Source organism: Oreochromis aureus, linkage group 19 (genome assembly GCF_013358895.1).
Source record: "Oreochromis aureus strain Israel breed Guangdong linkage group 19, ZZ_aureus, whole genome shotgun sequence".
Taxonomy (NCBI): Eukaryota; Metazoa; Chordata; class Actinopteri; order Cichliformes; family Cichlidae; genus Oreochromis; species Oreochromis aureus.
Window position 1 is genome coordinate 28,527,927 of NC_052960.1, and position 27,322 is coordinate 28,555,248.

At 39.3% G+C, this 27,322-nt stretch overlaps 2 protein-coding genes and 1 long non-coding RNA gene across 4 annotated transcripts in view; 1 reads left to right on the forward strand and 2 right to left on the reverse strand.

Annotated features, from left to right (window-relative positions):
* The window catches only part of syne3 (spectrin repeat containing, nuclear envelope family member 3), a 53,512-nt gene extending 46,462 nt beyond the window's left edge, over window positions 1–7,050 (reverse strand). The window contains exons 1-4 of one of the 2 annotated variants that reach the window (XM_039602936.1): window positions 6,889–7,050; window positions 2,981–3,138; window positions 1,861–2,033; window positions 565–874 (exon numbers count right to left, since the gene is read on the reverse strand). In XM_039602936.1, coding sequence (XP_039458870.1) covers window positions 565–874; window positions 1,861–2,033; window positions 2,981–3,124 — 627 coding nt within the window. In that variant the 5' untranslated portion in view covers window positions 3,125–3,138; window positions 6,889–7,050. The remainder of the gene's footprint in view (window positions 1–564; window positions 875–1,860; window positions 2,034–2,980; window positions 3,139–6,888) is intronic. The other variant, XM_031753188.2, reaches the window with a different exon arrangement.
* LOC120434682 lies at window positions 715–25,423 on the forward strand. The gene is made up of 3 exons (XR_005609277.1): window positions 715–837; window positions 1,965–2,048; window positions 25,318–25,423. It is a non-coding gene; the product is annotated as an uncharacterized LOC120434682 (long non-coding RNA).
* The window catches only part of gabrr2a (gamma-aminobutyric acid type A receptor subunit rho2a), a 74,419-nt gene continuing 66,220 nt past the window's right edge, over window positions 19,124–27,322 (reverse strand). The window contains exons 7-9 of the mRNA XM_039602937.1: window positions 25,313–25,465; window positions 22,685–22,893; window positions 19,124–19,832 (exon numbers count right to left, since the gene is read on the reverse strand). Of these exons, the coding sequence (XP_039458871.1) occupies window positions 19,497–19,832; window positions 22,685–22,893; window positions 25,313–25,465 (698 nt within the window). The 3' untranslated portion in view covers window positions 19,124–19,496. The remainder of the gene's footprint in view (window positions 19,833–22,684; window positions 22,894–25,312; window positions 25,466–27,322) is intronic.

Sequence of the window (27,322 nt, forward strand, 5' to 3'; positions counted from 1 at the left end):
GCCTGTGGCAGCTTGTACAGGGAATCCATAGTGACTTGCTGGTCCTGATCAGGCAGGCTGGAGAGACTGAGTCACAGCAATATCTCTCCTCAAGTAACGCGGTCACAGCCCTGCGCTGCACCCCTATAGACCCAGAGAATAAGATTAGTTACTACAGTTGGGCCAGGCGGTTGGGGAACCCTGTGCCCTTGAAGTGATTGGTCTGTCTTGGACAGAAGTGGTGCTATGGGCACTTCCCATAGTAAGGTATCGAGTTAGGTTTGGAGCTCTATCTGGGTGTTTGGTTAATTACACTGGGGTGGAAGATTGCTGCCACACCCACTCCTCAGCCTGTGCTTTGAAGATTATGACAATTATTATGACTCTGGCGTGTTGATTCATTTAAACTAACATAATCATCCTTTCTATAAGTTTCTATAAGGCAGAGTAAATTGATTTTTTTCTTCAATTATTAATTCACGTAGTGGTTAAAAAAGAAAAAAAAGACACAAAGACTCCTGAACTTTGCCCACAGAGAGGCCACCTTACACCTTTTATAAGAACCAGGTCAAATAAGTGCCTCACCTCAGCTCTGTCTCTGACATGATTGTACGCTTCCTGCAGTCTCTCCTGGGCCTGAGGATCCACACTGGGGTCCTGGGTTCTGTTGTGCAGTGCAGCTGCCTCATCCAGCAGCCTCTCCAGTAGCACCGCCTGACCTTTGATATCACTCACCACCACCCTCTGCTGATCCACCTGCCAAAGCTTCTCTTTCACTCCAAGCTGCATCTCTAGCTCGACATCATGGCTTCGTTGCTGCTTCGTCAACCACAGCTCAAACTCTTCGTAGGCCTTCAGGTACTCACTCCAGTGCAGCCACACCCACTCTATACGACTGTTTTTAAGGTAAAAACAAGAAAGAGACCATTTGTTTCAGGTCCATTGTTTCAGTAAGTCTAATTTTATACGTTTTTAATTAAAAGTGATAAGTCTAACAGAGCACATTTGTTTCTACAACTAGACCTAGGCTGCTGTCAAAGTTTGTTGCCTTTAAAAAGATTTTTTTAGCTTTCTGTAACTGTATTTTATTTACCATCTCTCTTATTCACTACATTCATTTATTTATTTGCTAGTTATGTCAGGAAACCACCTGAGGGTCATATATGATTTCGTTTTTTTTGCACGACACCAGAACGACTGCAGGTGTCTGTAAGTTGCGGTACTATGGCACCTAGCCAGCCCTAATTTAAATGCAACGTTTCTAGAAGCTGCAGAGAAGCATGTAAGACTGCAACTCTGCTTCCTGATCCCAACTCTGAATAGTCACATTTCAGGAGGTTTCAGGCCAAATTTAGGTCAGATTTCTAGAAATGAGAGCTGCTCCATCCAAAGTGGCCCAACATTGTTTTGGCAAAGTTACAGCTAGCTATGAGTTTTTCAAGGGTGACAAGGAAAGAGGCCAAGCCGCAAATGAGTCGACTATGAGCTAGGCTAAGGTAGTGAGTCCCTAAAGACACAGAGAGTGAATACTGTGAATATAATTAGCGGGTGAATGAACAGAGTGTACGGACTAGGGGAAAAGAAAAAAGTGAGGACTTTTTTTTTTTTTTAATTCTGCGAAAACAGAATTTTCTGAGAAATGTCAGAATTCTTTTTTTAAGCTACAAGCTTTAACGCAGAGAGAGCCAACACCAAGTAAGAGCCTTTTTTCTCTAGTTTGGACACACTAACCTGAACTTACACAGTAAAGCCATTCAAAAACACTGAGTGAACAGTACATAAGGTCAAGGCTGCCCTCAGGCCAAACCAACCAGTAACGCTACACATTACCACACATCCTGCACTGCTGAATTGAGCTAGCTCCACAGTGTAGATGACCACCTGTGACAGTGGGTGATGTAGGTGCAGGTCTCTTCCCAGAGGCCTTTCAGGTCTTTGAGCTGAATATGGGTGTGGTTCCTGAGCTCTTCATCTCCATTCTGCAGAAGCTGCTCAGCAGCCACCAGCACCATGTCCATCTTCACACGGCCTTCTTCCTCTGACTGGCAGATCTTCTGTTGTCGAGAAAGGTGGGAATGAGAGAGAGAGAAAATGTTCATGAGAGAATCAACTGAGGATAAATCTAATTTAGGAAAAATTGCGAGAGCTAAATGAAACACGAAGTGAAGTATGAGGAACACATTAAATAATGTGCTGTTGTATTGTTTTCAATGTAATACAGGTCAAAAATAATTTAACGAAGTACTGTTTTCAGTTTGATTTTAATTTAACATACCGTCCCAACTTTCTCTGATTTGGGGTTGTATGTTTAAAAAAAAAAGTCACAGAGTGTATGACAAGGCGTGGTTGGACATTAGGTGATTAGACGTCGCAGGTATAAAACTTATGTGAAGAAGAGATATGGGGTCCAACCTTTCTCCTCACAAAAATCAGAACAAGGTCGGCATTACCTCAGAGTAGGTTAATTAGACAAGTGTTTTGTTTCTGTCTAAATTGTGGCATTTCCTTTTAACCCTTTGTGAAACAATATTTGGTGACCTGTAATTTTTTATTTATTCATCTGAGAAAACAACGATTATTTTGAAAGTTCAACTGACCATTGTGTATGTATATTTTATTAATCCCCGTAGGAAAATTACTCCTCTGCATTTAACCCATTCACTCAGTGAAGTAGTGGGCAGCCACCAATCCAGCACCTGGGGAGCAGTATGTAGGGATGGTACTTTGCTCGGGGGTACCTCAGGGTAGCCGTTCGGTGGATTTGAACCCCTGACCTTTCAATCATGGGGCAAACTGTTGTCCTCCCCCTAACCAGCCCTGGCCTGTCTCATGTTTTCCTGAAAGGCTGGCATGATGTCATTCCAGCAGTCTTTGATATCAAATAGCTGCTTTCCACCAGGCTATGTCTCCTCTAGTCAGACCCTGTAAGAAACTGGTCAGATGCCTAACAACACAGCATGGGTCAGAAGGGAAGGGTCAGAGATTAATTTTACCAACCCACCTCTGTCTCCCTAAGTCTGGCCTCCAGAGCCTGACGGGGGCCCTGCGTGTTGTCATTGGCCTTCAGCCTCTCTTGGATTGCTCGCATCCAGGAGATGGCTGAATCCAGGTTGTCTGTGAACTCCTGCTGCTCCCGTAGAGTCATGACTAGTTCTAGGTCTGAAAAGAACAACAGCAGAGTTTTAGTAGACACTTCCTGTAAAAGAGGAACTTGATTGTTGAAACAACTTGACACAACACTTTGATATGACCAAGCCTCAGATGAGTAGAATCACTGCATATCCACGTCAGGTTGTTGTTACAATCAGTGATTCCTCACATATGGCCATGCACGTTTGCAGCAAAGCATCATAAAGAGTAATGAGGAGTTTTTTTTGCAACAAATCATGGTTAGACTGAAGGTTTCTAAGGGGATTTTGTATGGTCATTTGCAAAAACTTCACTTGTACCCAAATCAGGAACATATATTATATATTTAAAAAAAGATCAATGATTCAAGCTTTGCTCCAAGGCATAAAAACTATATATAATATCACAGATAATTAAAAAAAAAAAAAAAGACAAGACTCAATCAGCAAAAACCCTCTCTAAACCCTCTGGTAACAGTTCAGATGCTCCTCAGAAGATGGGGAGTAGGGATGGGAATTGATGTGAATTTAGCTATTCTGATTCTGATAGTCATCACTCATCAATTCAATTCCTTATCGATTGTCATTTGGTTTTCATTTGCTTCACTTTGAGAGTCACCACCATCGCTAAGCAGCATCAAAGACATTACATTCGTGCAAATGAATTGCATGCTGTGCGGTCAAATGTTTGTCATGTGTTAAAATCATTACTCAAAAAAAGTAATGATTACACATATTATACAGAACACTTTTCTTAAAAGTAATGCAGTACATTACTAAATTACACCCAGGAGAAAGTAATCTGTTATACTGCCCTTTACATTACTTATGCATTTCTGTCCTGGATGCAGTTTCCACTTTACCATCGTCCTCTTGTCTTTTTGTGCAAGGTAAAAGTAATGTCCATATCCACACTGTAGACTATGGCAATATCTTCATGCTCCAACACACAAACTGAAATCAGTTTATTGTAGCACAACTGCAAGACAGACCATTAAACGGGATCGAAAGTTTAAGGAAGTGTAGCTCAGGTGGTAAAGCAGGTCACATACCAACCGGAAGGTTGGTTGTTTGACCTCTGTCTGTTCCAGTCTGTATGCCAAATATCCTTGGGCAAGATACTAACCCAATGTTGCTCGCTGATGTGTCCATCTGAGTATGAATGCGTGTGAATGTTAGATAGAAAGAAAGTGCTTGTGTGAATGAGGCAAGTTTTGTAAAGCACTTTGAGTGCTCAGACTAGAAAAACCCGTCCATTAACCAAGACTAACATGTTTGATCTTGGATCAAAACCAAGATTTGTTGTGTGCTAACCTGAGAGACAAACCTGAGGACTCTATAAGAGTTTAAATACATGCTGTGGTAAAAGCAAAAATACACCAAATAATAGGATGATCCAAAAAATTTGTGCTAAACTTATATTAGAATTTATAATGAAAAGTTTCTGTTTATTTCAGCATAAATGCAAAAGCTTCATTGCTGGTTCCAGACTTTTGTAGATCAATTACAAACAAAACCTGAACCTCAACAACTGTCAAAACCCCCCTAAAACGTCTTGTATTTAATTTCCATATTTACATTTTTTTAAATGCAAAACTATTTTAAAAAAACCCTCAAATGTGGTCAAAGCCAAATAAAATAAGACAGCAGACCCCAACCCCCGGGCCATGGGCCGGTACTGGTCTGTGAGTCGTTTGGTACAGGGCAGCGAGAGTTGAGGCTCCATTGTGAAATTTATGGTTTTCAGGGTTTTTATTGTTAACTCGGTTTCCCTGGGTCTTTTCCTGTGTTGTAGTTGTGTGTCTTATTTTGAAACAAATATTTACGCGTTACCATAGCGACCAGAGAGGAGGATGTTACTCTCAATGTTGTTGGCGCATTTCAGGAGGACGCTGCTAATAAAGTTACACAATTACACAGTGAATTCATGTTTACTATTATTATTATATTTACAAAATACCACAGGTTTTGTCTTGGTTGTATCATTTTATTTTGTTGTTTTTATTCGCGACACCTTAAAGGCTGGTCCGCAAAAATATTGTCAGACATTAAACCGGTCTGTGGTGCAAAAAAGGTTGGGGACCGCTGAAATAAGATGCAATCTAAACTAAGGCATCAAATATTTACCTTTCCTCTATAACTTTTTCTGACATTAATCGGGGGGGGGGGGCTTCATCAAGCTGTATAATGTAAACATCGTATCAGACCAAGTTAATAGTTCATCAGCATATTTTAATGTAGCCTTACTTCTGTAGCTTTACTGTACATTTGTCGCTGTGTAAAACAGTAGTCGATGGAGCAGATACAAGCATCCCTTTTTTCCATGTCTGAGTTTGTTGATCAGGTGCTTTGATGAAGGACTCCCTCTAGCTTTTTCACAGAAAAGGTTTTAGTGGTGATTACAGGAACAGCCCTGCTGTTTTGGACCCTAGAAACAAGTTTTGTTTCACTCCACCAAGCTCATCGTCTCTCTAACGGTTCCGCCTCTTTTCTCTTCGTCGTGTCATCACTGCTGCTGTTGTGTTATCAGTCTTTTTGTTTAAAACTGGGGGCTGCATGGGCCCTAATGTAATAAGGCGAGCTCAGCACTATACACAAAGTCCCTGTGACTTCAGAATGAGCAGTTATAAGGAAAGCACCACTAACAGGAGCAGTCAAGAATGTAATTGTGATGAAGTTCACTGCAAAAAAACCCGAAGGAAAAATAGAAAGGCAGCATAGGCCCCTCTCATGAGTGACTCACTTTTCCCCACCACAACATTCCTTCTAACAAATATCTGCCCACTCTGCCTCAGACTATGGAGGCTTGCTAATACTTAGTACTTCCTTTCCAGACTCAAGATAAACAAAGATTAAAAATTGACTATCCTTGGAAAAATTACCTTGCCATCACCCACCTGCTTTTCCCTTGTTAAAAATTGTTTCATCTTCATTGCTAATGCCTTGTTTCATTAGAACTGGCGTTATATTTGATGACTAAATGTAGCTACTAGCCGGCATCCCCTTTTATTGTTATGCTTGTTCACAGGTGAGTCAGCAACGCTGAGAGTTAAAGAAAGTTAAGAAAATGTAAATGTGTTCGGGTTTGCTCACAACAAGTAACGTTGTCTGGCCTTTAGTTCCAACGAAATTTTTTCACTAGTGTTGTAACAAATTCTTTCTCTTTCTGACACACACACACACACACACACACACACACGGAGCAGCTGACACGTTTTTGCGCCTTCACCGGAATCTTTGTTTTGGCTTGTTACATTGTATCATGGCTGTAGTGACGCCACGCTTCCTTCCTCACTTTGACAGCCCGTGCGGTCAACTCGCATCAACATTAGTTCCAAGTTTTACACGCAACTACAACTGACGGCGGTACAATTAAACAAATTATCTGTCATGCTAATCCATGTTCCCGTCCTCATTTAGAATTCAAAGGCACACGTGAATATTCATACATCGTTAAGCAACTTCCACACCTAACTACAGTCTCTTTATCTCAGACTTTTATGCTATGCTATGGCATGCTAAACTATCAGGCAAAATTCAATGCCGGTGTCCCGCTGGTTTATTGTCAAAAGCATATATATACATACACACACAACTAAACCATATGCGTTCATTTCAGCTCTAACTCTTTTTTGCATAGTATTTTAACAGAGAACAAGTCTAAGTACAGTACAGAGAGAGTTATCCGTGTTTGTAGCTAGAGCTAGTTCTGTCATTCGGCTATCTCCACGACGGTGCATTTACTATCATGTGGCATAAAAAAAATACAATAAAAACTTACAGCTTTGAGTTCATCGAGCGAGATAAGCCACTGCCGCGATCGCTGCAATTCTGTGTTGTGTACAGTAAAGTTACAAAAGGCAGGAAGTAACCCTGGCCTTCGGGGGCTGGAGTGTACCGCAGCCTGTCTTGCTGCCTTCAAAGACACCACGTAAACTGCAAATGACCTGATATCTCAAACTAACCCAGAAATGCACTTCAGACACAGATACATTAAAAAAAAAAAAAAAAAAAAAACACTAAAGGAATGAAATACTATTAAATCATATTTCTAAGGTTTCTGTAACAACTGAAAAGTGGGTTGAAAAAAGAAGATTTTTAATTTGTCAAAAGAAGTACAAAAACAAATGCAAAACTACACAGAGAAATATGTCAAATCGAGTAAAAGTATGAAAATTCCTGCAGCTTTCGACATGCTTAGAAGAAAGTTGATACATTTTTACCTATTCCTCAGAGATAGAAGCGGCAATCGTGAAATCACCCTTTAATTTGACACAATCACGAAAAACATGCATTACACGTTTTTGTTGACTGCAGATTTGCATGGTTCCGCTAATGTGGTATTCCCGACCGTTGATTGCATACCGTTCTCAGTTCTAGTCGTACTACTTCAGTTTCCACCAGAACGTGAACTCAACAGATTGAATCAGAGGACGAAACAAACCCAGAGCAGCTGCTGAGTCCGGAGGGGTGTCACTACGAAGCAAGATTAATGGCTTAGCGCGTGTCGAGTTTTCTGTGTCGCAAAAGTTTTAACCGGCTAAATCACCATGGTAACTTACAGAGTTAAGTAGAAATACAGATACTTGTTTTAAAAAATGTCAGTGAAACTTGAAGTACTGATTCAACTTCTTTACTCTAATAAAAGTGGAAAAGTAATGGCTATGAAATGCACTCAAAGTAAAAAAGTAAATAGTTGCTCCTTAAAATACATTCCTACCATATTTTTATAGAAAGGTAACTGGACGTTCTACTATATTCATTTAACACCAATATAATAGTAGTACATGAGAATATTAATGTTATTTGAATCTCAGTTCTAAGTCTAATGAATGCACTTTGATTGAATCTATTATATAGGACACACGCAGTAAGAGAGAATGTTAAATGAACTGTTGCCTACATGGTTGAGGGTAACTTTGCCTTCACACCTAAACAGAAACATGAGAACAGTCAGGGGTTAAAGTGAGATTCAGGAGGTGGGGGGACCCTAAGATCTGTTGTATTGTGCTGCTGTGTGGGGGGAAATACTAACAACTCAGAATAATTTCTAATGTGAACTCCAGTAGATTTTCTTAGTGGACGAGCTGTTATCAGCTGACTTGCTGCTCTTTATGCTTTTACACAACTGAATTTGAAAACAAGACATAAGAAGATGTTTTAAAACTATCTCAGCTGATTTGGCATAATGACTGAATTCAGTGAAAGAATCTAAGCGTCTATTAGATAAATTGTGGTAAATGGCCTGTATTTGTATAGCGCTTTACTTAGTCCCTAAGGACCCCAAAGCGCTTTACACTACATTCATTCACCCATTCACACACACATTCACACACTGGTGATGGCAAGCTAAAAACTTAATTAATCTCTGCAACACTTGATATAATCTATCACTGACCATGAGCACCACAGCCTTTACTGCGAGCTCACCACATTACTGCAAGCTAACCTGTTTATCCTGCACAAAGCTACAGAGCATTTTCATGCAACATCTGAATAACACAAAATTAGTCTATTTAGTCTGTTTTGCAGAAAGGTAATGCCAGCCTACATTACATAATATTCAGCCTACAATAAAGCCTATTTCTCCCATAGGCAGTTTTTACACCTATAATGGCTACTCTATACCTGTGTGTCAAATTATTCATCATCTGGTTAACCTACACCCTGGTGCTGTGCCCATCTACCAACACATACTGAAGAAACACACACAGTCTCCACTTTGCTTTTTTTTTTTAAATTTCTTGACTGACAGTGGAATTAATAAAAAATAAATAAATTAATGATCATTTTTTACTATAGTCAATGTAGGTTTATGTTTGAATAATTCAAGCAACAGTTGTGTTCATGTTAACAGGTTTATATTAAAAAGGCTTGTACAAAATTAAAACACAGTCAGCACTCAAAGAAAAACATTTTTTATGCACTGTTTGCCTCCTGCTTAACCAACTGTTGTCTAAACTAAATCATAAATATAAGTAAAAACAGAGAAGTCACAATTTCTAAGAATACACAATAAAATTTTCTACACTTTAGACACTTTCAAGGTCTGTATTTCAAAATACATCAAAAAACTCAGAAGGCCAGGATGAATCCTATACAGGCGTATTGAGAACATGCAATCTTTAAAGTCACATGTTTACAGTCAGCTGTTCAAAGCAGTGCACAATGACTTTATATGAAGCTACATGCCTTTCGAAAACCGGGGGATCCTTTTAATGCAGTGTTCACAAGTTCTTTAAATTTTTCTTCATTCTCGACACCTCTTGGCAGATACAGGCATAAGCTGCATGTCGTAAGCATTATACATTATGCGGCGCATTCCTGGTTCCTGGTCATAAAATTATCGCAGGACTTTGGGAACCCCAGTGGTGGCAGACAGTCAGCTCCAGTTACAAAGACCAGCAAGTCTTCAAATGTATGGTCCACTTCTCCCTCTGGTAAAACTAACAAATAACTAAAAAATAACACTTGAAGTGGTTGACCTTGAAGTGATATTTATGATTACGAAGAATAACCTTTTATTTATATTTCTTAAAACGTGAAAATCACTACACTCTGTTATTACATTTTACACAGTAGTCCAAGGCTTTCAGAACTGGGTCACATTATAGACTGCAATAGCATGAAGGATTTCCTGTATCTTTTTTTGGAGGAGCAGACCTGAATCACTCTGTTAGAGAAGTATGATTGTTCACAGGGCGGTCAGGACTGTCTATGATGGATTACGGCTCATGAAGCACACCATAGCAAAGCACACGGCACACACCAGAACTGACTGACAGAACATCTTCAACATTTTGGTGCACACACAAGCTTCATTAGCAAAAACAGTCTGCTCATCCTCTTTGTGGTCTGCTGGTTAACTGACCTACAATGCTGTGATGTCACACCCTCTTGTTTTATTCTTATGGGAGGTTTCGTTATGTTTAGTTACTCCTCGGCCTCCTTTAGCAGTAATGATACCTGTAACAAATGTAGTATATTTGCAGCTCTGGAGGCCAGGATTACTGAATTGGAGACTCGGCCGCACCCTTCATTCACCCGTAGCTAGCCAGGCCCCTGTAGCTGGTGCAGCCGAAGATAGCGTGAGGGCCCCGCTAGCTGTTCCCCGGCAGACCCCAAGCAGCTGGGGAAAGAGGGCGGCTGGGTGACGGTGAGGAGGAAGCATAGTCTTAAACTGAAGCCCCAGGTACACCACCAACCTGTTCATGTGTTCAACTGTTTTTTTCCCCACTCGGCGACACACCCGCCGGGGTCAAACTCTGGTAATTGGTGATTCTGTTCTCAGACATGTGAAGCTAGAGACACCGGCAACCATAGTCAATTGCCTTCCAGGGGCCAGAGCAGGCGACATTGAAGGAAATTTAAAACTGCTGGCTAAGGGTAAACGTAAATACAGTAAGATCATAATTCACGTCGGCAGTAATGACACCCGGTTACGCCAATCGGAGGTCACTAAAATCAATATTGAATCGGTGTGTAACTTTGCCAAAACAATGTCGGACTCTGTAGTTTTCTCTGGTCCCTCCCCAATCAGACCAGGAGTGACATGTTTAGCCGCATGTTCTCCTTAAATTGCTGGCTGTCTGAGTGGTGTCCCAGAAACGATGTGGGCTTCATAGATAATTGGCAAACCTTCTGGAGGAAACCTGGTCTTGTTAGGAGAGACGGCATCCATCCCACTTTGGATGGAGCAGCTCTCATTTCTAGAAATATGGACAAATTTATTAAACCCCCAAAATATGACTATCCAGAGTTGGGACCAGGAAGCAGAGTTGCAGTCTTACACGCCTCTCTGCAGCTTCTCTCCTCCTGCTACCCCCAAAACCCATCTCCATTGAGACTGTGTCAGCTCCCAAAAGACAAAAAAAACAAACCAAAACCAGCAATAAACAACTTAAACATAAAAATCACAAAGAAAGAACAATACAGTATCCACATCTGAACCAAAGAGTAAAACAGTGAAATGTGGATTATTAAATATTAGGTCTCTCTCCTCCAAGTCTCTGTTAGTACATGACTTAATAATTGATCAACAAATCGATTTACTCTGCCTTACAGAAACCTGGTTGCAGCAGGATGAGTATGTTAGTTTAAATGAATCAACACCCCGAGTCATTCTAACTACCAGAAACCTCGAAGCACAGGCCGAGGGGCGGTGTGGCAGCAATTTTTCACACCAGCCTATTAATTAACGAAAGACCAAGACAGACTTTTAATTCATTTGAAAGCCTGATGCTTAGCCTCGTCCACCCCAGCTGTAAAACTCAGAAACCAGTCTTACTTGTTATCATCTATCGTCCACCTGGGCCTTACACAGAGTTTCTCTCTGATTTCTCAGACTTTTATCTGATTTAGTGCTCAGCTCAGATAAAATAATTATTGTGGGTGATTTTAACATCCATGTAGATGCTAAAATGACAGCCTCAACATCGCATTTAATCTGTTATTAGACTCAATTGGCTTCTCTCAAAATGTAAAAGAACCCACCCACCACTTTAATCACACTCTAGATCTTGTTTTAACGTATGGCATAGAAACTGAACATTTAACAGTGTTTCCTGAAAACCCTCTGCTGTCTGATCATTTCCTGATAACATTTACATTTACAATAATTGATTACACAGCAGCGGAGAGTAGACTTTATCAAAGTAGATGTCTTTCCGAAAGTGCTGTAACTAAGTTTAAGAATATAATCCACCCACTGTTATCATCTTCAATGCCCTGTACCAACATAGAGCAGAGCAGCTATCTGAACGCTACTCCAACAGAGGTTGATTATCTTGTTAATAATTTTACCTCCTCACCACGCACGACTCTGGATACTGTAGCTCGGTGAAAACTAAGGCCTCAAATCAGAAGTACCTGACTCCGTGGTATAATTCTCAAACACATAGCCTAAAGCAGATAACTCGTAAGCTGGAGAGGAAATGGCGTGTCACAAATTTAGAGGATCATCATTTAGCCTGGAGAAATAGTTTGCTGCTTTATAAGAAAGCCCTCCGCAAAGCCAGAACATCTTACTATTCGTCACTGATTGAAGAAAATAAGAATAACCCCAGGTTTCTCTTCAGCACTGTAGCCAGGCTGACAAAAGTCAGAGCTCTACTGAGCCAACAATCCCTTTAACGTTAACTAGTAATGACTTCATGAACTTCTTCACAAATAAAATTTTTATCATTAGAGAAAAAATTACCAATAATCATCCCACAGATGTAATATTATCTACAGCTACTTTTAGTACCATCAATGTTAAGTTAGACTCTTTTCTCCAATTGATCTTTCTGAGTTAACTTCAATAATTAATTCCTCCAAACCATCAACGTGTCTTTTAGACCCCATTCCTACAAAACTGCTCAAAGAAGTCCTGCCATTAATTAATGCTTCAATCTTAAATATGATCAACCTATCTCTAATAATCGGCTATGTACCACAGGCCTTCAAGGTGGCTGTAGTTAAACCTTTACTTAAAAAGCCATCTCTAGACCCAGCTGTCTTAGCTAATTATAGGCCAATCTCCAACCTTCCTTTCATATCAAAAATCCTTGAAAGAGTAGTTGTCAAACAGCTAACAGATCATCTGCAGAGGAATGGCTTATTTGAAGAGTTTCAGTCAGGTTTCAGAGCTCATCACAGCACAGAAACAGCTTTAGTGAAGGTTACAAATGATCTTCTTATGGCCTCTGACAGTGGACTCATCTCTGTGCTTGTCCTGCTAGACCTCAGTGCTGCGTTTGATACTGTTGACCATAATATCCTATTAGAGCGATTAGAACATGCTGTAGGTATTACAGGTACTGCACTGCAGTGGTTTGTATCATATCTATCTAATAGACTCCAATTTGTACAAGTAAATGGAGAGTCCTCTTCACACACTAAGGTCAATTATGGAGTTCCACAGGGTTCAGTGCTAGGACCAATTCTATTTACATTATACATGCTTCCCTTAGGCAGCATCATTAGAAGACATAGCATAAATTTTCACTGCTATGCAGATGACACGCAGCTCTATCTATCCATGAAGCCAGGTAACACACACCAATTAGTTAAACTGCAGGAATGTCTTAAAGACATAAAGACCTGGATGGCCGCTAACTTTCTGCTTCTTAATTCAGATAAAACTGAGGTTATTGTACTCGGCCCTGAAAATCTTAGAAATATGGTATCTAAGCAGATTCTTACTCTGGATGGCATTACCTTGGCCTCCAGTAATGCTGTGAGAAACTTTGAGTCATTTTTGACCAGGACATGTCCTTCAACGCACATATTAAACAAATATGTAAGACTGCTTTCTTCCATTTGCTAACATCTCTAAAATTAGAAATATCCTGTCTCAGAGTGATGCTGAAAACTAGTTCATGCATTTATTACTTCCAGGCTGGACTACTGTAATTCTTTATTATCAGGATGTCCTAAAACTCGCTGAAAAGCCTTCAGCTAATCCAAAATGCTGCAGCAAGGGTACTGACAGGGACTAGAAAGAGAGCATATTTCTCCTGTTTTGGCTTCCCTTCATTGGCTTCCTGTTAAATCCAGAATTGAATTCAAAATCCTGCTCCTCACATACAAGGTCTTAAATAATCAGGCCCCATCTTATCTTAATGACCTTGTAGTACCATATCACCCTATTAGAGCACTTCGCTCTTGCACTGCAGGCCTACTTGTTGTTCCTAGAGTATTTAAAAGTAGAATGGGAGGCAGAGCCTTCAGTTTTCAGGCCCTCTTCTGTGGAACCAACTTCCAGTTTGGATTCGGGAGACAGACACTATCTCTACTTTCAAGATTAGGCTTAAAACTTTCCTTTTGCTAAAGCATATAGTTAGGGCTGGACCAGGTGACCCTGAATCCTCCCTTAGTTATGCTGCTATAGACGTAGGCTGCCGGGATTCCCATGATGCATTGAGTTTTTCCTTCCAGTCACCTTTCTCACTCACTATGTGCTAATAGACCTCTCTGCATCGAATCATATCTGTTATTAATCTCTGTCTCTCTTCCACAGCATGTCTTTCATCCTGTTTTCCTTCTTTCACCCCAACCGGTCGCAGCAGATGGCCGCCCCTCCCTGAGCCTGGTTCTGCCGGAGGTTTCTTCCTGTTAAAAGGGAGTTTTTCCTTCCCACTGTCGCCAAAGTGCTTGCTCATAGGGGGTCATATGATTGTTGGGTTTTTCTCTGTATTTATTATTGTGCTATCTACTGTACAATATAAAGCGCCTTGAGGCGACTTTTGTTGTGATTTGGCGCTATATAAATAAAATTGAATTGAATTGAATTGAATTGAATTTCAAGAGTACTCTGATGACTTTGAAAAGGACATCTGAAGTTTACATTAAAAGCAAGTATTTTGTGTTCTTGAAATTACTCATTTGCATTTTGTCTTAAAGACATCTCAAAGGCAGTATGACATCTTTCTAAAATACAGAAACATGGGGGCATGAAGATATGTTGGAAAGAGACAGAAGTGCTGTACATGTACAAAAACACTGGTGTCCCATCTGGACTCACAATCCACAGGAGAGGGAAAAAGTGCAAACAAACACATGAGCTCTTTTTAAATTCCCCTCTTGTTTAGTTAACATGTGGACGCCCTCCAGAGGACAAGAAATGTATGACTCATGCAGGTCTGATCCAAACTGTACATGAGTTTTTTTACATGTGTGGGTGGAAAGATAAAAAATGATATTCTTGACACACTGTTGACAATGTTATTAAATTTCAAGGCCATTAAAAAGTGGCATTGATTTAAATAGAGCAAAACTGTATTTTTCATAAAGACTGAGCTCTCTACTTGTTTAAGAAAAAGCGTTTTGTCTTTTATTTGCTTTATCATGTTTTAAATTCATTAAAATGCATGGTAGGGTCAGTATACAACTAAAGATTATGCTAAAGATTGCTACAGAATAGATAAAGTAGTCAAACTTAAGCAATCGCTTTGCAACAAGGGGAATCTGGGATGAACTGGGGTGGTCTGTACTCCTTCTTTGATTGGCTGATTGACGTTTAAAATTAAGTTTTTGGGAAATCCATGGGCCCAGCATAATTTAAGATAACCTCATCACCACTGGTTCTGACGCAGTTTTTGATGACTTTTATGCTGTCCTCATTTATTAAACGGCGATTTTTACATCATTTCTTAACCAGACGGGTTGGAAAAGTGGCAAATTTTGGCCTTGAAGGCTTCCCATACAATGGCTTCTTTGCTTGCAGCTGCTTAGTTCTACAAGCAATGGTTGTTGAATTTAATTGCATCTGTGACATGAAATTATTTGCTCGAATTATGCATTTTTTTACTTGCACATACGTTATGACATAAATATCATTCAATACAATAAGCCCTGTAGTGCTAACATAAAATATGGATTACTGCATTTTTACATCAGAGGATTTAGTGAGTTAATGTGTTTAATATATCTAAAAAATAGTAACAACTCATGTATACAGAGCATTTCAGCCACAGGCTTCATGTTTATTAATGATACAGGATCAGCTTCCAAATAAAAACATAAATATCTATACAGTGACGATCCATATGAATAAAGCTTTACTGTGCATGTCATCTGCCACTCAACGTAATCAAATTTTGAATTACTGTAACATCTGTTGCTGTCATAGGATAAAATTGGTGGATTTGAAAAAATTTGTCACAATATATTTGTTTGACGTATAAATGTATTATCAAATATAAAAAAAACAAAACAACTTTGTACTTTACATACATACATTCTTTGAAATATCCAGCAAATGTCAAATATCACCTCAGTATAAATGTGATTAAATTAGAACGGTCTAAAATAATTGTTTACATGATCAGCTCCTTTTAAAAAACTGGAGTGTAATCACTGCAGAATTGTGCATTTTTAACACTTCACTTTGTTGAACTGCAGAACAAAATAAAAAGTCGGGAAACATGTTAACACAGTACAGGGCCTCAGTGTTTCACATCTGAATCTGCAGACTGGTCAGAGGCACCTTGAATCCCTGCTTAGTGAAAGTGGTTTAAGAAAACTGGTGGCTAGAAATACATAAATGTGTGGTTATCTTCATACAGAAACATGATGTTTGAGACAACATGACACCAGAAGAGGTAGGTAGTTTCCTTTTTTACCCAGAATATTGACTGAAATTGATTGCAATTGCAGCAATTTACAAAACATAATCCCAAGTCACATGTGGCTTCAAATACAACTTTAAATATGAGAGCAGTTGTGAAAACATTTGAGATGCTGTATTAAATGTAAATTTAAAATAAAATGCAACAATTTGCATATCTTACAAACCCATTTTTATTCACAACAGAACATAGAAAACACATAAAATGTTGAAACCTAGAAAATGTACAATTTAAGAAGAAAAAAATTGCTCATTTTAAATTTGATAAAAGTTGGGACCATGTTTTGTACGACTTGTCTTTGTGGAACAGAGGGTTCAGGGGCAGTACCAGAGGATTGATACTATTTTGCTATTTTCTTCTATTTATGTGCACACTTGGTAAGCTGGCACTGAGGTGTGGTTTGTGTTGACTTGGACTGACAGCCAGTGTAGCTCTGACAGTTGATAAAACTGAACAAACTGGGCTTGGTCTAGCATAACATTTGGACAAGCACAACAAGAGACTTGTGTCCAATGGTGTGTGTTGGGGAACCCATGATGGCAAAGACTGTAAATGGACTGGTTTCTATATTCTCCTGGAGCACTCAAGGTGCTGTATACAACTCATCTCATTCACACCAGCACTTTTTTTCTACACCTAAGTGCTTTCAAACAGTCACGTTTCAGTATCTGGCTCAATGATACTTTGCAAGCCAACTGAGCAGCCGGGAATTGCACCATCATTAGCAGATGACCTGCGCTACCTCCTAGGGTGTACTACGCTTGTCTTTTGGTAACAGTCTGTAAACGTCTCGGAACTGAGGAGACCTTGCTCTTTTGGGAGAGAAATATTGTTGCCCCATTGATAGATTATTCTAGCTGCTCAACAGTCTTGGGTCTTTTTTCTCATGTTTTTCATTTCAAGATACACCAGATGTTTTCAGTTGGTAGTCAGATGCCTCTAATACAAGGCCATGCTGCTGGAAGAGATGCAGTATGTGGCTTTACTGAAAAATGCAAACCCTTCCCTGAAGCCATACTCTGGATGGTACATATGAGATGGAGGCTTTTTTGATAGAAAGGCAGATGGTCCCTCTCCTGTTTAGTCCAGTGGAGCCAGTGCCCAATTCCATGTTTTCCAAAAACAATTTCAAATTTCAGTTTGTCTTATTACAGAAGTGTTTTCCACTTTATTTCAGTCAATTTTTTTCTTTGTATAACAGAGCTTTAATCTAAAATAAGCAAACTGAGTTCACAGATGATGATTTCTGGAGGTGCTCCTGACCCTATGCAGTTCATGATAGAGTGATACCTGTTCTTCATTAAGTGTTATCTGAAGGTCTGAAGGTAATGGTCATCCAATATTGATTTTTATCCTTTTATCTAATTTGTAGAACAATGTTTTTCAGAGGTGTCTTCTAAAAATGTCTTGTTTATGATGACCTTTTTGATGCCATGTTTTCTGAAACTTGTAGAGCTGAAGCTGGGCCCCTTTAAACCTCTCCCATTCCATCACTTTTGGCTAGAAAATACTAAATAATAGTAACCGGTCCATATTGTTAGTTGAATGAGTATCCATCACTGTGCTAATTGAGCACACATTCCTTTCAACAATGATGATGACTGGCTAAGAATGGACACCACTTTTTATGCCTCACAGTGATTGGGTTTACTACCTATTGGTCTGTTACTTTGAAACTGTGAACTTTAAGGAAAATGTGAAAAAAATTAACCAGACTACATGTTGTTAGCTCAGGTACCTTGTTGCTGAAACTTGAGCTTCAATGCAGCTAATGTGCTGTTATGAGGCAGTCATGTCTTCTGAACCTTACTTATGGAGACAGGAGTTCAAACATTTAAAATCATTAAACTAGCTGAATTTTTAACCACTTTTAAATTTCTCACCACAGCCTGTGCACATGAAAAATTCTGTAACTTGCCTGTTTCCATCCAAATATTTTTTGCATTTTAAATGTTATTTAAAAGAGTGTAAAAAATTTAAATAAGTCCTGCCAGACTCAGGCTTTCAGATTAAAGAGGCGTGAAGAATAGCAGCAGACAAAATATTTGTTCAGAGCCATGCACAGACTAATATGTTATTCACATTATTGAGACAACCCCATTTGCTACGCATATCCACATATTTCTCAGTCTTTTGAGAATGAATTGTTTTTTTATGTGGTTGTGTTGTTCAATCACCAGCAAGATGCTGATAGCACCTGAGTTACTGTTGAGTTAGCCATTATATGATCAGCCCAACTTCTAATACTGACTAACAGACCTTTGATCTTTGTCATGTCTCACTAGTAGGCTGAATTTTAGTTCAAGTGTCCTAGGTAAGTGAAATATCTCTGCAGTTATGGTTACATTACAACTTTGGTATACATATTATTGTTCTCCACGGTGTGAATCCTGAGTTTTTGTTTTTTTTATACTGACAGGGAAAAGTTTATGACTATGTATAATTTTCCACTAATGTTACTATATTGACATTTATCAGCTTCACTTTGTAATTAATCAATTTTCTTCATATTTGTTGGGGCCATTCTGCACTAAAACATTTGAGCTATTCCCATATTTGTTTGTAGAACTCTATCCAGTGAGAATGCTGTAACTGACAGCAGCAAAACGGAAGCAGGTGTCCATGTTAAAGCCAAAGCACTTATTTGCCTTTAAGATGATGCGCATACTAACAGAGTACAACCTTGGAGAGCTCTTAATGTGTGTTCCTCAATACTAGGTCAAAATATCTTTTTAGCTGAAATAACTGGCTCAAAGAGTTCATTATTTATCTATCATATATATATATATATGAAAATAACTGAGTCATGATAAACAATGCACCTCATTGTGACTTTCAGTTTATGATTGTCAAAAATCATAACAATAAATATAAGTAAACAATCAGTACCTCACAGCATAAATACAGACACTATACACTGTATCTTTATCTATACAATTAAAATACAAAATATACGGTTTCTTCATCATATCAGGAATAGCAGTAATTTGGACAAAGACCTTTCCAATAGCAGCTGACATTTGAGAAAGCTAAAGGAGACGACAAGAATTAGCATCAGTGGTTTGGAACAGAATTTATATTTTTTGTTTTTTTAATTTAACAACATCCCAAAGTCACATTGGAAACATTTAAGACATTTTTTGCTCATGTCCTTCATTAAAATGACTTAGCTGCACAACAGCACTCAGAATTAGTCCCTTGTCTCACTGATGTAGCATTCATACTGTCTGTGTATGCTAATGTCCCCATTGGCCTCAGTCTTGACTGACAGTGTTGTTTAGCAGTATACTGACCAGTAGATAAGATTAAAGAAGATGTACGAACCAGGGAAAATCATTCGGGAGTATTTGTCAATGGCATGCGTGTTCTGGATGATGTTGAGGGTACGAAGGCTCTTCTTCTTCTTCGTTGTTGTGGACTCACTACTCACTGACAGGTGTACCACCATATGATCAGGTTTATCAGAAACCTCGTGCATGTCTGCCTGTACTTCCTCAGGTACGATGGGCTCTTCAGTGTAGCCGGCCAAACTATTGGTGTCGGCTTCGCTGTAGGTGCCATCCAACATGGTCATGGTTCGTGTTTGGGAAATACCACAAGTGCAGGGCAGTGACTGGCAGGGAAGAAATACAACTGAAGTCATTATTGCATGTAACATCACCTTATATCAACATTTCATCTTTGCTCCAGGACAGAGCATCTGGAACAGATTTTTTGAAGATCACTGGATGAATGATAGCTGTCTTGTAAAAATTCCAATCTGATTCATTTCAGCTACTATTATCAGAAAGGATTGTGTTGTTCAAACTTCTGCTTTAAAAGCTCTTAGTAAAGCATAGTTCCATTTGTTTGAATTCAATTCAATTTCATTAATATAGCACCAATTTATAACAACAGTTGCCTCAAGGCACTTTTGCCTAATCTTAAAAGTAGACTGGGTGTCTGTCTCCTGAATCCAAACTGGAAGCTGGTTCCACAGAAGAGGGGCCTGAAAGCTGAAGGCTCTGCCTCCCATTCTACTTTTAAATATCCTAGGAACCACAAGTAAACCAGCAGTCTTAGAGCAAAGTCCCTTCTTAGGGTAATATGGTACTGTGAGGTCTTTAAGATAAGATGGAGCCTTATTATTCAAGACCTTGAATAGGAGGATAAGGATTTTAAATTTGATTGTGGATTTAACAGGGAGCACAATGAAGAGAAACTAATATGGGAGAAATACAGTCAGGGAAAAAATTGTTGATGGTGAAATGCAAATTCACTTCTAACTTGTTTGAAATGCATTTTTCTGGATTTTACAACTTACAAAATCAGCAGGTGTTCAAATAATTTTTTCCCTGACTGTATGCTGTCAGTTCTCAGTTCTGGATCAGGGGACGTGAAAGAGAAACAAGAAGAAAAGAGAAGTTAGGAAGAGAGTTAACAGAAGGAGAGGAAAAGAAAAATAGAGGAGAAGAGTGACAGAGAGGGAAAAGACACTAAAAATCTGCTTGATCACCTGGTGAAGAAAAAAAAGCAAAAAGCAAATAACACAGTAGGGAACCCACAGCAACAGCCAACATACATGACCAATAACGCATGATACAGTGGCTTGCAAAAGTATTCGGCCCGCTTGAACTTTCCCACATTTTGTCACATTACAGCCACAAACATGAATCAATTTTATTGGAATTCCACGTGAAAGACCAATACAAAGTGGTGTACACGTGAGAAGTGGAACGAAAATCATACATGATTCCAAACATTTTTTACAAATAAATAACTGAAAAGTGGGGTGTGCGTAATTATTCAGCCCCCTTTGGTCTGAGTGCAGTCAGTTGCCCATAGACATTGCCTGACGAGTGCTAATGACTAAATAGAGTGCACCTGTGTGTAATCTAATGTCAGTACAAATACAGCTGCTCTGTGAAAGACTCAGAGGTTGTCTAAGAGAATATTGGGAGCAACAACACCATGAAGTCCAAAGAACACACCAGACAGGTCAGGGATAAAGTTATTGAGAAATTTAAAGCAGGCTTAGGCTACAAAAAGATTTCCCAAGCCTTGAACATCCCACGGAGCACTGTTCAAGCCATCATTCAGAAATGGAAGGAGTATGGCACAACTGTAAACCTACCAAGACAAGGCCATCCACCTAAACTCACAGGCCGAACAAGGAGAGCGCTGATCAGAAATGCAGCCAAGAGGCCCATGGTGACTCTGGACGAGCTGCAGAGATCTACAGCTCAGGTGGGGGAATCTGTCCATAGGACAACTATTAGTCGTGCACTGCACAAAGTTGGCCTTTATGGAAGAGTGGCAAGAAGAAAGCCATTGTTAACAGAAAACCATAAGAAGTCCCGTTTGCAGTTTGCCACAAGCCATGTGGGGACACAGCAAACATGTGGAAGAAGGTGCTCTGGTCAGATGAGACCAAAATGGAACTTTTTGGCCTAAATGCAAAACGCTATGTGTGGCAGAAAACTAACACTGCACATCACTCTGAACACACCATCCCCACTGTCAAATATGGTGGTGGCAGCATCATGCTCTGGGGGTGCTTCTCTTCAGCAGGGACAGGGAAGCTGGTCAGAGTTGATGGGTGGAGCCAAATACAGGGCAATCTTGGAAGAAAACCTCTTGGAGTCTGCAAAAGACTTGAGACTGGGGCGGAGGTTCACCTTCCAGCAGGACAACCACCCTAAACATGAAGCCAGGGCAACAATGGAATGGTTTAAAACAAAACATATCCATGTGTTAGAATGGCCCAGTCAAAGTCCAGATCTAAATCCAATCGAGAATCTGTGGCAAGATCTGAAAACTGCTGTTCACAAACGCTGTCCATCTAAGCTGGAGCTGTTTTGCAAAGAAGAATGGGCAAGAATTTCAGTCTCTAGATGTGCAAAGCTGGTAGAGACATACCCTAAAAGACTGGCAGCTGTAATTGCAGCAAAAGGTGGTTCTACAAAGTATTGACTCAGGGGGCTGAATAATTACGCACACCCCACTTTTCAGTTATTTATTTGTAAAAAATGTTTGGAATCATGTATGATTTTCGTTCCACTTCTCACGTGTACACCACTTTGTATTGGTCTTTCACCTGGAATTCCAATAAAATTGATTCATGTTTGTGGCTGTAATGTGACAAAATGTGGAAAAGTTCAAGGGGGCCGAATACTTTTGCAAGCCACTTTATGTTTAGAGGCAGCAGCCAAACAAGAAAGTGTGTGTCTGTGAGTACCTGTTTATACACGTGTGTGCACACGTGTGTGTGTGTGTGTGTGAGTGCGCTTGTATTCATAGGGTGTCTCCATGTAAGTGTCTAATAGTAGGTATGGGAGCCATAGCCCTGCACCCCAGGACATGAAGCAGGATCTGGGCCATTTGATACAGCTAAAGGAGTTGAGCCTTGTGCCTTGTGAGTAGAGAGAAGTAACCTCTTTAGTTATATTACTTTCTCTTTTGATTTGTCAGTGCAGTGAAACAAACCTGAGACCGCACTCTCTCTCTCATTTTGCGCTCCCGACGGTCCTGGACAGTGGACAGGTAGTTGACAGCGGCGTATTCCAACACAGACAAAAAGACAAAGACAAAGCTGACCCAGAGATAAATGTCCACAGCTTTGATGTAGGAGACCCTGGGCATGGAGGCATTCACCCCAGTAATGATGGTGGACATGGTCAACACTGTGGTGATGCCTGGACAGAGGATACACAGTTTGTTTACTACAGTAAACATGTTTGGATCTTAGCATGCATCTTTTTCATATTACAGTGTAGACACTATAGCAAAATTCTTTTCTATCTTCAGTCAGGAAGCTAATCTTACATACAGTGGTCCCTCTCTATAACGCGGTTCACCTTTCGCGGCCTCACTGTTTTGCAGATTTTTTTTTGTGCAATTTTGCAGGCTTTTTTTTTTTGTGTGGTTTTTTTTTTTTGTTTTTTTTTGTTACAGTGCATTGGGTTCTGCATCCTGACTGGCTGATTGATGGTTGTCTGTCTCTGTGTTAGCCCTGTGACAGACTGGCTCCAGCCCCTCTGCAACTCTGAATAGGATAAGCGAAGGAGAATGGATGGATGGTATTATTGTAGGGTCTACCCTAAAATATAAAGCTTCTTGAAGCGACTGTTGTTGTGATTTGGCGCTGTATAAATAAAATTGAATTGAATTGAATCGTCAATTACCAGATTTGTTCTCTGGCAGGTGTGTTACTGAATGGGGAAAAACAATGACATTGATTACAAGTATTTTTTATTACTAAAGGATGTCGAGGACTAACTAAACATCTTACGCAGTGAGCAAGAAAGTGCAGGAGAGATTGGTGAAGTGGCCATGCTGCTAGTGAATTTTTTATTAAATTGGCTACGCAGATAAGCTACACAAAAACACCACTGTGCGTTGTAACAGGAAGAGACACTCTACTGCAGAGAGAAAGCCAACCCCTCTCTGAATGTCATTTCATTTATCTAATACCTCCATTTAGGCAGCAGGATGAGTCCAGATGTTTTTAAAGGACCAACGTGTTACAGGTGATCACATGCAAAGTATGAGCAATTTGATGTATAATCGGATTTAACTATGAATCATTGCTTTTCATTTGTTTAAAATGAACCAGTGTTATCTACATTTGGTCTGCCAAGTGTACTGTGAAGTCACAGTCACAGTAGTTTCTCCTACATGCTTGGAATGTGAGGAATTGAGTTCTGCAACCTCAGACCCAACACAGTGCTCCCCTCATTTCACTTCAGTGACAGGCCTGCAATTGTTTCATGTTTTCATGGTTTTAAAAAGACCAAAACTAGTAGTGTGTTAGTTCATCTTTCAAAATTACCATCTGTGGCTTAAAGCCCTCAGCATGTTTATTCCGACTGATGATCTTTAACAGCTCCATATTTATAGAATTGAAAAATGCTTCCTAAAACAGCTTGACCATGCACAGTTATTGCGGGGTCGTGTCTGCAGCTGGGATTCTTGTTTTTCCTTTGAAGTTATAATATCAGTAACAGAAACTGTTGGCCACAGAACCAAATGAAATGGTGCCTACAGCAGTCGCGGACATTGTTTGTGTGGCATGGGGACATTTCTTAAAGATTAACAAGTAGCAAAAGGACATGACTGGGAATGTGGAAATATTTTCAGAATATTATAAGATGAAGAAGTCAGTTATAGATTACTGGTAAATGTACAGCTGATTCAAAATGAATATATATTTTGTCTTGTTAACAAGTCCTTTGATAAACAGGTCTTTAAAGATTAATTTAAGTGAAACATTATTAACATTTCATTTATTAAAAAGGAATCAAATCCCTAATAGGCCTAGTTTAAATGTCATGTAAAGTTAATAAAAAGGTTATTCTCTAGTGCATATTATTATAAGTCATTTTGTTTGAGAAGCTCATTAATGTAGGGAGTCCATTAGAATTACTCCATTAATGAAGTGAGGAGGTGGGGAGCATGTACACTAGAAGATTAGGTGGCTACAGAAATATGGTTAGACCCATATCATTTTAGACACTGGTACATTTTTGTGCTTTTCCAGCGGTGTACCAAAACCTATTCAGTTTACAGTTATGGGATGAAAATGTGGTTACATTTAGCTTTTAATTGAGAGGTGAAACACAAAAAAGAATTCTCAAAGGAAAAGACACCAGAATTAGCTACCTGTTAATTTCATCTGCATAAATTGCCCAGGGACTGCCTGAGCAACTTTTAAATTCAAATTGTTGCTGTAAATTATTAAATGCACAAAGCAGAAAGAAGAAAAAAAAACAACCTTCAAACGGTCACGTAAAAACATTCCCACCAACTGAATTTAATAAGAGCAATAAGCTGAGCCATAAGAGAATCTCAGTAAGGGGAAAAGCAGATGCCTGTATGACAAGTACAGCAACAGCCCCAATACAGAAAATAATTCAAAAGAAAAGTAAGCGTGGTATAGCGTGGGAGGTTTGTGTGATCACACATGTATGTGTGTATTCCCAGTTGGTGGAACTATGTCACAACCAGCTTTCATCATTCTACAGAGACAGATTTTCCTCAGGCATGCAGAGCCTCTTCAAAGAACATTTGATATGAGTTTCTTTTCTTTTTTCTCTCTCTTTTTTTTTTTTTTACCCAAGGAAACTCTGGCTGGCACAGCCCGGCGGTCAATCCAGAATGACACCCATGAAAGCATCACCATGAGTGTGGCTGGAAAGTACGTCTGCAGCAGGAAGAAGAAGATGTGACGTCTCAATGTGAAGTTGATGTAGAGACGATTGTACCAGCCTGCAAACACAGCAAGAGACCTTCTCAGAGTGGTAAAACAGTCAGAGCTTTCCTTACCCAAAATGTCAAGATTTTGAATGAGGTGTCAAATGTGTAGGTGTAAGATGTAAGAAGTGCAGATTTTTGCTTCTTATTTCCTCTAAAGTACTGCAACAAGTATGATTTCTGCCCTCTAACATAGTAACATAAAAACTGGCAGGTAGAAACAACAAGCAGCCTAACGAAATATTTTTCTTCTTCGAGAAAACAAGTGGAAGATCCACAAGGCCTTCCCCGATTATAAACCACTGGTGATCCACAAGAAACGTCTGATAAAAGCCATGAAATGAAATCAGTGCTTAACTAATAGGTAACCAGTATAAAGACTTTCAGATGTAATATGTAAAGTTTGAATGCTCGTTATTTGTGCAGCAAAATTTCGAATTTTCAGTAGACCAGAGAAAAGACATTTATAAAGATGAGTCTCCTGGGTTTTCGAGAAAGGTATTTTTCAAATAATAAAGTGATGCTTTTAAACACACCCTCTGGGTGGCTCTTGCCAGCTACTTCAAATTCTTCAATCCATATTTGGTGAGCTGAACTTTATTGCAGTTAAAAAATTTTGGAATAACTTTTTTTGTTTCAGATTTGTGTAATTACAAATACTTATAAAAAAAATCCAGAACTAGGATCACTAACATTTCTGCCTTGAAAAAGAATGCAGAACTTCAGAGCTTATGGTGGGGGTGGGTTGATAGGTTGTATCAAGAAAGGTGGGATAGAGACAGATTGAAGTCCCCCTGACTTACCTCTCATTACCTCTGAGAGAGGACGAAAAGGCTTAACATCCAGTCTTTTATGTGATTTATAGAGTGCTAAAACAGAGTTTCTTTGCGTGGTTTTGTAAATCATCCTTATTCCTAATCAAAGATATAAACCAACAGATGAGTTTCACCAATACGGTAAATAAGAAGTGTAGTTTGAGCAGTGATCATGTGTCAGTACACGATCAAGCTCCGACCATGGCATACTGGTGTCTGCCAGGAGGTGTGTGTGTGTGTGTGTGTGTGTGTGTGTGTGTGTGTGTGTGTGTGTGTGTGTGTGTGTGTGTGTGTGTGTGTGTGTGTGTGTGTGTGTGTGTGTGTTGCAGGATGGGGAGGAGCAACTAAAGAATGTCTGATGTATGATTTGATAGAAAGAAATTCTAATGAGAAAAAGTGAGTAAAGTATTCCTCTATATTTAGTTTAAAAAGGAATTATGTTAAAATAAATGTACAAATGAGAATGTATTAATGACAAATCTACCTGAAGTAGAATTACCTGAAACAAATGAAACATTAAGGTATTGTATTTATAGCTGACAGAAGGGTCATATACTGTGTAATTATTAAAACTATATTAAGTGTAACATTAAAAAGAAGAAAATGTAATGAAGTGATTTCAGTGACTTAACTTTTTCACTGCTCATTTTTGCCTCGTCGGATTATTAATTCAGACCATTCTATTGTTTTCCTGATGGATTGCAACGTCCCCGGATTTTCACCGTGTTCCCTGGTTAGGAGAAGGTTAGGATGGGAAGCTGCTGGCCTGCATATGCCCTTTCTCCTCTCCAATCGCTGTCCAGTCAGCATTATCTCAGCTAAGTATAATTTAGATGATTTAATTAATATTTTGTGATTGCTATTATTATTTGATTCTGCTTTTGCTTTGCTCCTGCTAAATTGCTTCAATTAGATATCCTGTAATTAAAGTCCTTTTTAACCCTTTGTGAAAGGGTAAAGGTATAAATCTGAGTATTAATCCTTACTGGTATAAATAAGTCTTACAGGTTACCTTTAAAAGTAACAGAACTTTGAGGTCTACTGTCCATGCCCCTAA